The 15,622-nt window shown below is 40.8% G+C and overlaps 3 protein-coding genes across 4 annotated transcripts; all 3 read left to right on the plus strand.

The window, feature by feature from the left end:
• Positions 1-238: 238 nt before the first annotated feature.
• On the plus strand, positions 239-13,300 carry RB195_019586 (uncharacterized protein; the record flags this gene model as incomplete). Of its 2 annotated transcripts, XM_064187505.1 has the most annotated exons (7): positions 239-316; positions 4,228-4,328; positions 7,227-7,350; positions 7,473-7,592; positions 8,882-9,106; positions 10,543-10,660; positions 13,248-13,300. In XM_064187505.1, the coding sequence occupies 7 exons, from the start codon at positions 239-241 to the stop codon at positions 13,298-13,300; spliced, it is 819 nt and encodes a 272-aa protein (XP_064043386.1). The 2 variants fall into 2 exon arrangements, with proteins under 2 accessions (XP_064043386.1, XP_013308092.2); XM_013452638.2 differs by lacking the exons at positions 239-316; positions 4,228-4,328 and having other exon boundaries at positions 7,276-7,350.
• RB195_019587 (uncharacterized protein) lies at positions 1,220-7,229 on the plus strand (the record flags this gene model as incomplete). The annotated part of the gene is made up of 4 exons (XM_064187506.1): positions 1,220-1,373; positions 1,521-1,616; positions 4,228-4,328; positions 7,227-7,229. The coding sequence occupies 4 exons, from the start codon at positions 1,220-1,222 to the stop codon at positions 7,227-7,229; spliced, it is 354 nt and encodes a 117-aa protein (XP_064043387.1).
• Positions 13,301-13,751: 451 nt separating the features above from the next.
• RB195_019588 (uncharacterized protein) lies at positions 13,752-14,009 on the plus strand (the record flags this gene model as incomplete). Its single annotated transcript, XM_064187507.1, has 1 exon — positions 13,752-14,009. The coding sequence occupies one exon, from the start codon at positions 13,752-13,754 to the stop codon at positions 14,007-14,009; it is 258 nt and encodes an 85-aa protein (XP_064043388.1).
• Between the last annotated feature and the right edge of the window lie 1,613 nt (positions 14,010-15,622).

A 15,622-nucleotide genomic window follows, 5' to 3' on the forward strand; every position in this document is an offset into this window, starting at 1 on the left:
TGCTAATCAAAGTGCTTGTTTTTTTGCTTGAAGCAATGAATGCCTCGTTAATGAATAGAGGAAAACAATGTGGTGGATAAAAAGGACTGTGGAAATTATTTCTTGCTCTATTTTTTGAATACCAATATTGCGTGTATTATATCAAATGCAATTTTTTCCGTCATGGTTCTTGTGTACCCAAAATCTTTTCCTGTGAGCATCTGTGGATGGTAACTGGCTAAGAAGTAAAACTAGCGGAATGCCGTTTTTCTCATCAACTCATAACATTATTTCTTTGGCAGCGCAACTGGAAAAGTCAATTGCAGTGGCAGCTCAGGTATACGGCTCAACTAAGAGCCCATTTCATACCGGATTCTTGTTTAATTGGCTTCAGTTTTATTTCAATGGGGTTTTTTCGAATAAGTGCTCTCGTCACTTTGAAAAGTGTGTTTTTACACTGAAGTATCTGTTGTTTCACCAATGACATCGTATCCGTAAACACTACAGATGTTTCTTAGTTTCTTTTTCACTCTTACTCCTCCAAACTGAATTGAACAAGAAAAATGTGTCGGAAACCTCAATTCTTTCGTCTCGGTACTTCTTAACTTTTAAAAGCTGAAAACCTTTTTTACTTTATTTCAAGTTTAATGTAGAAATTCAAAAAAGCGTTCACTCGAAGGGGTTCAGAGCTATAGAGCTACATAAATAACATATTTGAAATTGAGAAAAATATTATTCGAGAGCAAATATTTAATCGAAATAAAACGCCTCGAAATTAGGCAGCAATCCAGCAAATAGCTGACTCCCGCCTGTTATTTCTGCTGTACTTTTCCTCGGTATTTTGTGATCCTTTTTACTTAAAATTCCAGCCTCTGCTCAAAGCAGCGAGTGGCTATGGCTGGAATTTACAGATCACCATTAGGTAATTTTGTTCTTGTGTTTCAGATCATTTGGGTAAGTCATAGCCTTTTAGTGCTAATTGCCCACTTTCCAGTCTCATTTCCGTCTCGCTAATGCGAAGAGTGTTATCAACGCCCTTCGTGTTTACAATGTGTCTTCTGTACATTGTGTTTATTAGCGTAAGATAAACAGCTCGATTGTGTGAATTGAATAGGAAATCATAGGTGAATAAGACATGACCCATTTTCAAGGCTAAGCTCAAGAAACCCTGAAAATAACTTTTTATACCTGATAGACGTTATTTTCAAGATATACTACATCTGCAACGATGGTGGGAAGGATGGGAAGTCCAAAGCCTTTGAAGATTACGGGAACGAAGCCATGCAAATGCAAGATGAATCTTGCAAAAACAAGATGGTTACCGTCATCTAAGGATCTCTCGAGGAATGCACTTTTCCTGCAGCAGCTGCGTTCTGCTGTTGTGCCGTTTACGGGTTTCCTAGCGGCTGTCCAGCCGTGTGCGGCTTTATCAGTAGCAAAATTGTTGACTCAATTTTTGGCGTTATCATTATACGATGTTATCGCGGCCCGGTTGTTTGAGTTCTGCTCTCTTCGCAGCCCCGCTCCCGCTCTTCGTTAAGCTGCGGATCTCAAGAAGGTCCAATCTATTGACTCCTATTCACCGACTGAGCACTCTGAATCGTATTGCCCTCGTCGCAACCGTGTTTCCTTGAAAAGTGAGAACTTTGTTCTTTGTTGCTTGTGAGACTTCTTTTAACGTACTGCTAGAGAATGGAGAACAAGGTAGAATCTTAAGAAGTTCTCCGTTGGTTTGCATAACTCCATAGAGCAAAATGAAGAGAGTGTCTTAGAATTTTCTAGCGAAATTATATGCTAGTCACTACTAGGATGAAAGTGGAGTCTGCGAGTTCAGGCGCAAAGTCACCAATCAAAATACGTGCTGGTGCCGATCCATTTTTACCCTACAATACTTTTCTCTGTCACGTTAATTAGGATGTTCTTCTCCCTCTCCGGGTAGCCCTTTTATGCAGAAGTTTTTCCTATCCATTTCGATTTTGGTCGTGGACACCGCGACTATGCTGCTTTTTTCCGTCTGTTTTCGTAGTGTCGTGTTGCCTGGTCCGCTTTCTCAATCACCTTATCTTTGAAATGCACATTGCAGAATGAATAATCAAGTAAACAAAGAAATCAACAACCATTCACCTCTGTAGCCGCATTCCAAAAGAGCCTAAGGCAGCTTTCCTGAGGCTGTTTTTAGCAGGCTCTCCAGTAATCCTTTATTTGGAGTTCTTTCGTTAGATTGAATTTCCAGCAGAATTCTTCGAGTTCCTCCTCCTCTTTCAGTTTGGGGACAGCATTTTCCAACTCTTAGCATCTAGCTCGCTACTTAGTTATGATTTCGAACATGTTCCTTTCCGCTTCTTCTCGGCCTCCTCTCTTTTCGCTTAACACGCAAAACTCGCTTATTGCTTCTCTCTGAAGTACCCTTATTAGATTATTTGCTTGAATCTCGCTGAAATCGTTCCTCAGCAACTTTCTTTCACGACATATGCTCCAGAGGATTATTGTTCACATGACTGGGAGCAATCAGCTGTGCCTTGCTGTTTTATGTTGGTGCACTTCCTTTTCCCATTACTGTAATTCTAATGTAATATTTGTTTCCTTCCTGTCGTCCCCTCTGTGAAATCAACAACTACTCATTTCCAACGTCAAAAATTCATGAAAAGCCTTTTGGTGCTGAGGAAACTCTGACACATCTGCTAAAAAATATCTAGCTCAGCAGAGATCAAGGAGATACCTTGTTCCTATCGTGTCGCTGGTATGCACGAGCTATTCACGGTTTTCTTAAGATCGGCACTGCAGAGCAAAGCCGAATCTGGGCCGTCGCAAGATTTTTGATCGCAGGTCTAAAAATAGAGTTGGCGTCTGCATTTTTCAGCAGCTATCGCCTGAATTAATCCAAATTTAAATAGTATTCATTGCCCAAAGCGGCCGACCGCAGATCTCACGTTTCCCTTCAGTTTTCTGTTACGTTTGACGTCAACGCTTAGTTTAATAGCGGTTTCTTTGTAATTAGCAACCTATGCATGTTTTTGGCTTGCCACTGTGGACTTGTTTTTATCTGGAGAGATCTGATTTCACAGCGATCACATTCGCCGGCACATCTCTTTCCGTGTTTAGAAATTTCGGCAGATTTCGTTCTGGATAGAGATAGAGACGTCGTTGGCGAACTTCGGTGGTTTGGAAGTATTGACACTCTTTAGTTTGCACTCAGAAGAAGCCGTTTAAAGCTTATTCAAATAGTGGCTGGAATTTGTTCCTTTTTTGAATATGACTATTCAGAAATGTTGTTTTCTTTTAGTATTTTCCCAGTTAAATGTATCAAACGAAGGATACCTCTTCTTTGTGGAATTTTCACTCCAACATCTTTGATGCCATACATTTTTCACTCCTGTTCTTGACGTGGTTGATATAGCAAAGATTCTTTGAGTCATTCCATGAGTCGCTCGCTCAAACGAAGGATCTCATTACGCAGGGAAAGGAGAAGAGTTCCTTCTAGAAACAATGCGCTATCACTAATCCTAACCAGTTTAAGGACGTGCTGCAGAATCCTAAATTCATTGCACATATTTTCATGGATCATGATCACCATCATCTTAGTAGTCCAAAAGAAGATTGTGAGCGTGTTTGGGATCGGTTTCGAGGAGGTCACATTGATGTGTGCAGAGATGCTGGGCAAATGGAACTACTAACAGGGGGCCACAATTTTGCAGCCTGCAGTCATTTTATTGGATTTAATGCTACCTTCCTATTGTGTTCCTTCGAAAAACTGCACAATTGCTGGTTTGGACTTCAAAGTTGGATTTAGGGGGGCATTCTTTGAAGGAGCCAGCTTCCATGGTCTCGCATTTAAGCGAGTTAGCTCTATTTTTATCTTTTCGGTGTCGATTTCGCCTTCTTCTGAAACTTGCACTTCTAGTGTTGCTTGATTCTTCGCAGTGCTGCTAATTGAATAGAATGCTCAAGCTTCATGTATGAATTTAGAAAAAAATTGGAACTCTACTTCTGCGAGGCGTTTGACAAAACTGAATTTATTTAAAAATAGTGAAAAAAGCTAGGAATAGTCACTGTGTATTTGTGTGTATTAGTTTAACGTCAAAAAAATTCTCTTAGAACAACTATGCCAAATATTTGAAGGGCATGACGGCTGAGTATTTCTCGTGGATATAATACGATTTCAGGAGTAGAACTCTTTTTGATTTTGTTGATTCTTATTTCCTCGCTTTCACGTTTTGGTCAGCTCGATTTCTGAACTATTTTTTTCAGATGAGTTATGTCTCTCGTTTATTCCCACCGTACTACAAATACGCGGTGTTTCTATTCGTCGGATTTCAATTTCTCTACTGTGCCTTCGTACTCGCAATAAGGTATTCGATTGTGTTTAGTTTCAGTCATTCTGCTCTTTTCCTTCGAACAAAATCGGATTATTCCAAATAGAAGTTCAACTTCAAATAATTCTAATTTTTGGAGTAATTCCGCACTCATCATCCTTACATTCTACATACTGTGTCACTGCCCATATTTCCTGCTACTAACTTTACTGTCTTAATCTTTTCAACAAGAAAGAATTGCTCTGAGAACACTATGCTTATGGATTTATCGGTGGTAGGGCACCAGAGAGCGCAGAACAGGAGCAGAACAATTACTTGCTTATGTGATGGAACCCCATGAGTTCGCGTAATAAAAACCCGCTCTAACAGAGTACCTCGTGAAAATTTCTTCAGAAATAGGAGGTCTCAGTTTAATGGGCGGAATAACGGTCTAACTGGCACAGGTGATGAAATAAAAGCTCATGAAGGTGTGCGTTGTAGCATGAAAATACGGGGATCTTATGTGATTTTTCTTGGGAATCATCATCCGAAAATTTCTTTGATCTACCTTGGTATAGAACACATCCAAAAGCAATTAATTATTATGTTAGCAGTAGTAGAACATGATTAGAAGTACTGCTCTCCATCACACATTTATTATGTTTATTGACACTCTAAAAACTAAACAAAGTACTTTTGCTTCTCAAATGATCTGTGCTTACACACCAATAACAGCATCGAGGGGAGCTTTTTTACTTCTCTCTCAAAAAAAAAAAAGAAAAAAAAAGAGCTGTGTTAGAATGCGAAGCAAAACGCTGTTCCCTACTTCCGATCTCCAGTTAATTCGGTTTCGGCAATTACTACTAATACCGGAAATGCTCTTCATTTGCTAACAAAGTCAAGTAGCGAAGCTCGCAACAACGACTAACAAAACGAGGATTTTTTCGCACCGCATATTGATTAGTGATTAACATGTGGTGCATTTTCGCGTTTTTGCGCAGCGCATGTTAATCACTAATCGATATGGGGTGCATAAAAATTATGGTTCCCCGACTAAATCACAGCGGCGGTATTTCAAAGAGGCAGGGTTACGAACTTAAAATCACTTAAATGCATCACTCCACGAATCTGAGGTGGTACGGATTTCAAGTGGAGTATTCGTATACGGGATCGTAGCTTATGGAGAGGGGAAGGCCGATTCTGTCCATCTTTTCCTAATTGTTGTAAAAAATGGCCCTGAAGATGCGGCGCGTGCAGAAGGCTGACGCGCTCCAGTCGAACTCGTTGTAGAAAATAGCGCGCCGGAACGCTCGAAGCCGTATCTTCCGGGCCGTTTTTACGGCAACTAGGAAGAAATGGTCGGAATCACCCCGCTCTCCTTAATCTACGATCCCTTATACGCATATTCCACCTGAAATCCGTACCACCTCCACAAATCCATACCGTAGATCCATCCACAAATCCGTACCGTAGATTCGTGGGGTGATGTCTTTAAATCGGGGGGGCTATCTATTGTATCCATGAATGAATAAATAAATAATAAGAATATGTAGATGAATAATATAAAAATATGATAAAATGGTTTGTGAATAATATCATGATATATAATAACGAGCTTAGTCCGTTGTGTGTGTGTGCGTGTGTGTGTGTTTGTCTGTGTGTCACAAAATTCGAAAAAAGGGGTGCGACGGGTCCACCCGGCGTCGGATTGGTGAGCTGGGGTCAGATAGCTATAAAATGTGTTGCGACGAGTCCACTGACGCCAGATACCTATAGAAAGAGGTGCGACGGGTCCACCGGCGTTAGATTGGTGCGCCGGCGCCAGATTGCTATAATATGCTACGGATCCACCGGCGTCGGTGGACCCGGTCATTGGTGCGCAATAACTTAGTGTACATGACGCAAAAGATAGATGGTTGGAGCCGTTTCATTGCCGTGACCACTGAGCTCTTTGCTTTTCACCTTTATGACTCCTCCGCGTGCCTATTTCCTTCTTCGTTCGCCTCAAATTTGTAGCATACCGTTCTCAGAAACTGGCTGCTTAAATAGTAGCAAGATGTTTATGTGATCTGACGTGGAACGTTATCTTTATCAGTAGAATAATGTCTTTCACGTCATTTAATGTTAAAACATCATTCTGTGATAAACATTGGGAGAAATCAGGAGGAATGCCCATACTTCGAGTAATGCTTTCAAATTGTATCTATATTATTCTGGCATCGAAGGAGTGTTTGCAGCTGATGGTCGAATATTCTCCAATTGTAAAATTGACACGTTTAGAAGAAAAATCCCGTAGTCTTTCGCCTCAATTTATAATATAAAGAAGAGAAGGAAAGCGTTGTTTAAAAAAACACAAGTCTAATTTTACATAAAACACCACTACCATTAACTTTCATTGATCAGTGAAGGGGAGCGAAGCTAAAACCACCGAAAGTCTGAGGTCCGGCTTTAGTCGGACATTCAGACTGGTGAATAATAATAAAATAACGATTAGAAATAATAGATTGCTAATGAAAACGTGGTTTGATAACATGAGTTTGCGCTTTCTTTGTATGTGTGTGCACTTTTCATAATGGGATGTTTCTACATATGCGTCACCTTAATGACTGATCACGCTAAGGTTTAAATAGATATGTAGGGTTTACTACCGTTCTTGAATTCTGATAAACTCATCCATCTACAATAATTGTTTCTCTGATAATTTTCACGTCCATTCCGAATTTCGAAGGGAGGACGGCGCATTCCGATTTTTTTTTCTAAATTCGCTAAAACGATGTCAGACGTTGTCCAGCGTTAATCTAATATCACGACAAGGAAGTCCGTCAATCCTTTCAAGTGATTCCACAGATTTTAAAGGAAAAGCTTGAGTGCAGAATTTCGCACATCGTGTTTTTTATTTCTTTTTTTTTGCCGGCGGTCTCTTTTCTACAATATAAGGAGAGTTTTTCATTTAAGTGAAGCTTACTACAAATCTGCCGCACTAATTCTACCCATAGCTTACCGGATGTTTGATGACACTGTGAAGAAAAATGTGCCGGGATTTGACTGGACCCAGGAGGAGCAGCACCAGCTCGAAATGGTTAGTTCAAATGTTTATCAGGCTGGTGATGTAGCTGTTGGCGTAGAACCCGCTTTTGTTGCCATTTTCTTATCTTGGGGGTTTACTGCCTGCAACTGAAATTTAGCAGGAATGCTTTGCAGTACAAATACAAGATGATGATCCTATGGGTAGTGTCAACGGTTGGAGTGCTACTGTGTATGCTCATCATAATTCCTCAGTTTTTTGACTTCAACGACAGGAAGGGGAATCCCAGTCACCTGGTCAGTTTTCCACTTACATTTCACTCAACCAGTTGATCTATTCCTCGCAATGTGTAATCATCACCGCCACACTTACACAAGATGAGTTCGGAGGCGAATACGCACACTCGCTGTTCATTTCTAATAATATTTCTTCTAAGAAATCTGAAATATGGAAAAGGAAGTGCAAAACATTGCGATAAAACACTGTACCATGAAAACTACTAAACACCATTCGTCTTTAATTAAATTTTGCTAAAATATGTATTATCTTTTGTATTTCTAAATATGTACAGAACGTGTAATAGGCCCCGCTCAATTCCCCCAATCGTCCCGAAAAACGACGTAGAAACAGCATTTGGTCCTGCGAGATGCGTTTGAGCGCTTAACCCTTGCACACGCTCCGTCCCCTCAAAAAACATAAAAAAAATATTTTTATGGATTCGGCACGTGCACAAGAGTGTTGCGTTTTCACGTACTTCGTAGGTACAAACGCAGTTTCCCACGCCGTTTTTCAGGACGATAGGGAGAATTGAACGCAGCTACGCCCGTACTCCTAATCTGCTCTTCAAGCTCTATGTTCGCCCGCAGATACTCTGACATTGTCGGTTCCTTGATAGGCTGGCTGCCTTTAATGTCCGTCAATGATGAAACGCGATGCAGCATATCTCAGTCAAAAAAACTATCTTCTTACGGCATACATAAGAATTTCGGAATATCTTGCTCAAAACGAATCAAGTGCAAAAAATGCAAATCAAGAACAAAAAATGCACCTTTGCTGTTTTTATATAAGGCAGCAACTTGCACTGAAAATTGGAACCAGGAACCGTTCAACTGGAAAGCAGAGATCCCGTGTCTTTTCAACCTTTCCAAGTAATTGCTTTGATATCCAAACGGTATTGGTTGTGTTTTGGATCATATTTGTGTTCGCATGTTACGTACTGCCAAACATGCTTATTTGGAAATCGCTTTAAATAATACTCTTGGTTTGCAGGACATGTTGAGGATGACTATTCCCACGCCCTCTTGAATACTTCAAAAATAGGCCCCCTTAGGAGGTTCTAAAACTACGTTAAATTGATATTGTTTGCTGAAAATGAATGAAAGTCGGTCTGCGCAAATTCGAAGCATCTGCGAGGAAGTTTCTGTCCCAAATCAATCCTAAAACTTGCTTCTCCTGGTGCTCTTCTTTAAGCTCCATTCCTCTGCAAAAAATTCTCCAAAAAATCATTTAAGGGCATCAAGATGAAGAGACCACAGGCGTAGTTCTTTTGAAGTGTTTTGATGTGCCGATTATCTGTTCACTTCAGTGTCTTGTACATCGACGGCTCGGTTGGGTGATGTTCGCCATCATGGCAGTATTTGTGATGACAATGCTGTTGGCTGTGTTATGGGCATGGTTTGGATGTGGAGCGGCGTCGCGATCATTCCACGAACATTTCGGTCTAGCCGAAAAGGAGGAGATTTTTCTTACAGAACTTGAGGAGAAACTCGACTGCATCAGTGACGACGACAAGGAGGTGCTTGACGAGCATGTGAGCGTGATGTGATCTTCTCATTTGAATTTTTTGTTCATCATCGAGCATGCTTTACACCAAAACGCCTCCTTTTAATAGGGTGACTTTTCACAAAAAAAAAAGAGAGAAATTCATCTATATTCTTGGGCAATTCAAGCGGGACATATAGTGCTGAGATTTCTGACCGCGACACCGTTCAACGTAGCAGGCGGACTCTAGGAACCTGAGTCTCCTTACGTCCACTGATCCTTCATGGAGCCTTCATGCTTCATGCATTACTCGGAAATTTTTGTTCCCCGACGTCTTCTCAGGGTAGAAATAGTTTTGGAAAGTGAGCTCAAATCGTACTATTCTGAAGATAACATGTTTCTGTTGCGATGAGTGTTGGTTTCTTGGCAGTTATTACGGAAAAACTACCGTACCCTTGCCTTCTACTGAGGGCGCATCGAGGACCAACATTCTGTTGTGTCTAACAGAATTTATGTTTAACTTATCATCTTCGGTGTCATCTATCAGAATTTTTCCATAGTTTTCTTGCAATATTAGTTTCTAATTGCATTTAACTTTAAGAGTTGTCAGGTCAAAACGGCGTGAAGCTCTGTGCAATTATGTAAACGGGAGCGCTCGAAGCGTCGAGGTGGAACGTAACGGTCGTTGCAGTTTTCAATGCTCCAGTAGGGTCAAAACGACATGAAGCACGCGGCGCGGCGTCTTTGGAGGCGCTTCGGTGGAGCGTCGCGAAACCCTTGTTGGCACCACCCATCGCTGCACTTTGCGACGCGACGGTCCGACTGCTGCCTCCGCTTCGAGAGCGTACGCCAATGCACCGCAACTATGCTCGTGATTCACGTCGTTTCGGCCCGACCATACCTTCACCGCGCCGCTTCGAGCGCAGCTGTTTACGTAGCTGCAGCAAGTTTTATGTCATTTTGACTCGACTACAGCAAGCCGAGGAATAATTAGGAAAATGTGAACAGCACTACACATCTACAGAAAAAAGTTAGCTTAGTGCTTATCTATGCAGTGTTTAACGAAACTATCGAGTAATGCAGTGTTTTCGACGATTTTAAGCAAGAGTAGGGGTGAGAGAGTCAATTTACAGAAAAAAACTTGACTATTAGTGTAAACCTATGGAATGTGGTTGAGGAATTTGGATTTCTGACCTAATCCGGAGATTTGCTTTCTAATTTTGTCGATTTGAATTCACTGGTTTTCCTTCTATATTCGCGTGTGGCATGTGATGAGGTGGTTTTTATTTATGTTCTTGTCATAGTCGTCAACACAGTCGTCAGTGCATTTTCTTCTGTTTGCGGTAATTGTGCAGTGATTACGGTGATTATTTGTGATCTGGTTTTTAAATGTGAAGAGTACTGTTTTGAACTTACGAAAGCATGCATCGCATGAGGTTCTCAAATTCAATTATCCACGACCCAAATCCTAGTAGAAAATTACAGAGGTGCTGGCAAAACGTCTCGATTGGTTTTGTTCACGATCTTTGGCTAGACCTCTTGTTGTACGTCTACGTGGTTGGGAATATTCTCGCTTTTCTTGCGATTCCGTTCTTCAACAAATGTGAGTGTTCTACTTTTTCATTCATATTTCTATTTTTATCTCCAGAAAATCTGAATTTCGGATTTCTGGATGTCGGCCTAGGCTGACATCCAGAAGTCTGAGATTGATTTTTGAATGTTTTTGTATCGTTCCAAGTTCTTCACTCCTTTTACATTCAAAATACTAATTGTCTGTTAAAAGGCTCACATTTAGAGAATTCAGAATATGGGAGCAATAATTCTTTTTTTTTTGACATTTTCGCCTGTAAGACTTCATTAACTTGCAACAGTCCACAACTGTGACGCATTGTGACTTTCTGATTAGTTCAAGCCCGCGCACGCCTGGGTGGTCAGGATAGCGGCCAAAAATTAAAAACCTAATCATTCCATCACCGCTAGGATATAATCACCAATTAGTAAGCAAAACAAAAAACCATAAAAAAATAAATTACCTAAACAAATATACAAAATTTTTAAAACAAAAATAGCTTTAAAGTAACGAAAGAACAGAATCCGTAAGCAAGCTTTTTGTAGCCTAATTTATTCTGGGCAGAGGATCTTCTGTATCTCTGACTTCTTGAGACTTACAGGAAGGAAAAGAGTTCAAATTTGGAAATTTCTAGACTTTCTGAGGGTGATATAAAGACAAACTCACTCCCTTTCTTTTTAAGACACCATACAAAATGCCATATACTTCTATCTAACACTATTATTCTTTGACTTATTCGGTAATTTTCGACAGCTCATACCACTCTTCTTTACATGTTTCCTTATAACTGTGTAGTCCTTTGCACCTCTATGGCCCGAAGAGCATCTAAGACGGTTGTCGCCTAAAACAGCGTACCTCTGTAACGCCATATCCATTGGGCACGTTATTTCTCGGAGGCATTCGCGGAGAATCCGCCGGGACCCTCTTTACCGTTCCCCGCGCACGCCACCCTTACCCCCACTTTGCCGCGTCTACCGCTCTTACGACGATTTTTTTTTCGCCGCGCCTACAGCCTCTTATGATGCGCTTTTAAAATCGAACGGAAAGGAAAGTACCTGGTGTTAGATGTTTTTCGAAGGTCTACATAAAGTGTGCTTGTAAGTTAATATAAAAGAAGGAAAGAATGAAATAGGTTTGTATAAGTGATATGCGATTTAGAAATGCGAGTGAAAATGAAATTATCCAGTTTCGAGTTGTTAGGTGGAAAACACTCATTCTTCTCTGGGAATGTAAGAGATGTTTCAAAAAATGTCTCACTGATCGGTGTTATGCTATTTTCTTTACTTTTTTTGCGCTTTCTAAGAATTTCTTTTTGCTTATCTAGCTGGGTAAAACTGGCATCCAACGATTAACGAGGCGCGAATAATGTCTCGCAGACATACACTGTACCTAAAGGTATATCTTGAAGATACAAAGGTCTCTGTTCGCCACTAATACACCTAACCTGTCATATTGATTTTATGTAGAGAATAGATAGAATTGAAGCGATAAAACGATGTTGAAAGAAGTTTGAAGTACCATACAAAGTTCTATTGTATAAAACGTGCAAGCAAGTATTGAAATATTTGACATGCGCTCTATATAAACATTATATCTAAATAAAATTTTGAAAAGATAAAATGAAGAAAGGAGTTTAAAGAATGTATACAAAGTAATAAGCGCATAAAGTTGCTGTTATTATAGCTGCTGCAGTTGAAATTTGAACACGAATTCGTTGCATGGCATCGTGACAAACACATACTTATGCACTGCTAGTTTATGTAGAAGACTTAGGGCAAAATGTTAAGTTATGAGATCTGTGAAAATGTATGCATGTTATTATTTTCCCTGGAGCATCTTTTTGAGATAATGTTTGCTTATGTAAAATTACATTGGATAGAAGGATCTACTTCTTCGCTTTTATCCCCAATAATATGCGCTTAGTTTACTATATCCGTACATCAGAATCTGCTGTGTCAATTCGTTTTTCACTCCCCTCCCTTCAAAATTCGTACTATCTACTGCTTCGTCGCGGTGCGAACGTCGCGCGCGACGTTGATCAGAGAGCAATAGGAAGGCGGGGTGTAGGTGATCTCAGGCGGTCGTGGAGGATATCTAGCTGGTGGAGAGGCAGCCGTAATTACGTGGAGGAGCGCGGTGCTGAAGGGAGGACAGGAGAGGTCAGCCGGTTTTCATGGGTACCTCTTGTCCCGCACCCCAAAGCATTAAATGGGAAACTGAAAATTCGACGTATCTTTTGTGCATAGACAAGAAGCAAGTTCTACTGTTGCAAAAATCTGCCGTTCCTCCGCGTGATTTCCTCGTTTTTTTCTGGATCGTTCAAACACTGATTTATCAAATTTCGTAGTAGATTTCTTGCCTTACCTTTGGTCACGTGAGACAACAAAGTGTTTGGGATTCTGTCGCTCGGAATGCTCCAACAGAGGTTCCATTCTGCATCGTCTACTTCAGGCCCATATTTGCAGAGTAAAGATTTACGCCAGAGAATATGTCTAAGCTTCTCTGGCTTTATTGTTCCTCTTGATTTGAAAATTTTCACTGCATGCGAATGTTTGGCGCCTCCAAATAGGTCAATACTTGGACAGTTTGTCGGATCCGCTAATAAGTTCCATTATTTCAGTGCTGATCAAGCCTGACGACGACGACGTGGACGAAAAGCTTCTCGAAGCGTAGATCATTCAAAGCCAAGGTGCCACTTTAAGTCTGCATAGCTAATACGAAGACAGGTTATTTGACTTTCGTTACTTCCACGAACTACCTAGCATCTCATGTGACATTCGCGTCTCCGCACAACGTGATTTCATTCCCAACCACTTGATTTTGTAAAGTTTCGTAATTCTTGAAGCACAGCTCAGTAAGTTCAATGTGATGTCCGCTTCTGTATGGGTCCAAATTTTCTGCACATTGTTGCTCACCAAGATTTGTTTTTGCTCAATTAAAATGATTCTGATTTGTGATGTTGTTTATATCAGCTCTCTTTTACTCATCTTCGTAAAAACTATTGGTCACTATACTCACTATGTCTTCGTGTAAGAAGATAAATGTTTCTACTCGTTAGAATAAGCCACGTTATGTATCATTTGCAAATGTGATATAAATGCTTATATTACATTAATCGCTAGAGATGAAAGGAGAAAATAAAGGATCTTGCAAAGTTATGATGTGCAGCTTCTCGTCACTACAGACGCTTTGTGCTATGGTATTCTTAACTGCACAAACATCAAATAACTGTAGCAGGGTCCAAGCGACATGGAGTACGGTCAGTTACGCAAGCGGCATCGCTCGAAGCGGCACGATGGACATAGCGGTTGAAATCGAGGAGGGAACTACATCACGAACTACAGCCGAGAATGGTGTCAACAACGTTGTCCCCGGATTCTAACCGCCACTCTTCTCCGCACTGCCTCGATCGCAGTCGCTTGCGCAAATGCATCGTGTCGTTTTGACCCTACTATAAGTGACTTGGACGGAAACAATACAGAGGTCTCAGTAGATAACATATATTCATACTACTCTACACTAACCAAGTATTTTTACTGTTTATTGTACACAGGTTAAAGGAAGGTTATAGAAAAGTCGAAGTGAAGTAGTGAATGAGTGGCTTGCTAAACTCGGTCGGCGGGTGACATTACCGAGCGCAATTGTCCATCTCCTCGCCGTGGTGTATCACTATTAAACATACTATAAGAACACTCTTCTTGATCTTCAACAAGATCATGACCGGGACGCAGGTGGCTTCGCGCTCGTCTTCCCAAGAGTTGGACGACATCAGGAATTCGTGAGCCATATCTGTCAAATGTTAATTATTCAAAGAGATCAGAGCAGTATACAGTCTGCGTTGAAAGTATTCAGTGACCCGTTACGTCCTCTGTGGAGACCGTTCGGTTCCCCCCTTCAACGAGGAGGTACTGCCTCACGTCGACTGAGCACCTTCGAGCAACGAACGCTGTATCATAGAACATTAGAAAAGATCAAAAGTATGGAAACCTTGGATCACATGCATACCAAGATCCGCTTGCTTTCACATTTAGCTCTTGCACAAGAAAAGTGTACAAGAGTCTGCTTATTCACTAATCCGATCGGTATATATTTCTCCTATGCAAAAACCAGGGCGGGTGTAGCGAAGTCGGTAAGGGAGTCTCCTGCAACTGCACTGTCACTGGTTCGAAACCGTCCTAAAGGAAACCAAGCCTTTAGCCTTTGCAGTGCATCGATAAATTGGTACCAGAGTTGCCTGGGAGCAGAAAAACACTTACTACTGGATGAATCAAGTATAATAAGTCTGCACGCGCGTCAAGTGATTCTGAATTAAAATCGGCCGCCAATTCGCATTCCCAAACGTGCTAGCCTACTCTGCGTACTTTATTTTTAATTCAAAAGCTAGTCGTGTATATAGAATGTAGATGGTGAATCCTGAACTAAGTCTCTCTGTATTTGTGGAGTTTTTTTCATGTCATAACATCAGCCAATCATCATGGTGTGGCAAAACACCATAGAAACATTAAACCGTTTGGAAATCGGACGCTGAATTATCAGACGGTGAAAACTGGAGCTCGAAAGTGGGAGAGAATCCGAAGCACAAAATTTATGTAGACGTCAGGATCGAGAAAAGGGACAATTCAACATGCACTGACAACATCAACAATCAGCATCCTGGACAAAAGCGAAATCGTGTATGTAACGAATAAAGAGACAGATGCCGTAGCACCACTAAAACACAGTAAATCCTTTTCTTTTCAAGATGAACCCGACTGTCTGACTTGCGGATTTAGGTCTCTCATTGTTTTCAACTACATTTCCAACTAAACATCTTAAACGAGAGTTCAAAAAAAAATCCTAAAAAGGCTCCGATAGTGCCAACATTCTTAAGTTTAGAGGATCGTTATTTATTAAAGAAGAACACCAGCTTTAGAAACACTTTTAAAGGCTCCTCATCTCTTCTCGACATCTCAGCATTGTGAATTGTATTTACAGTTCAAATGCTCTTGTATCTTG

Source organism: Necator americanus, chromosome II (genome assembly GCF_031761385.1).
Source record: "Necator americanus strain Aroian chromosome II, whole genome shotgun sequence".
NCBI lineage: Eukaryota > Metazoa > Nematoda > Chromadorea > Rhabditida > Ancylostomatidae > Necator > Necator americanus.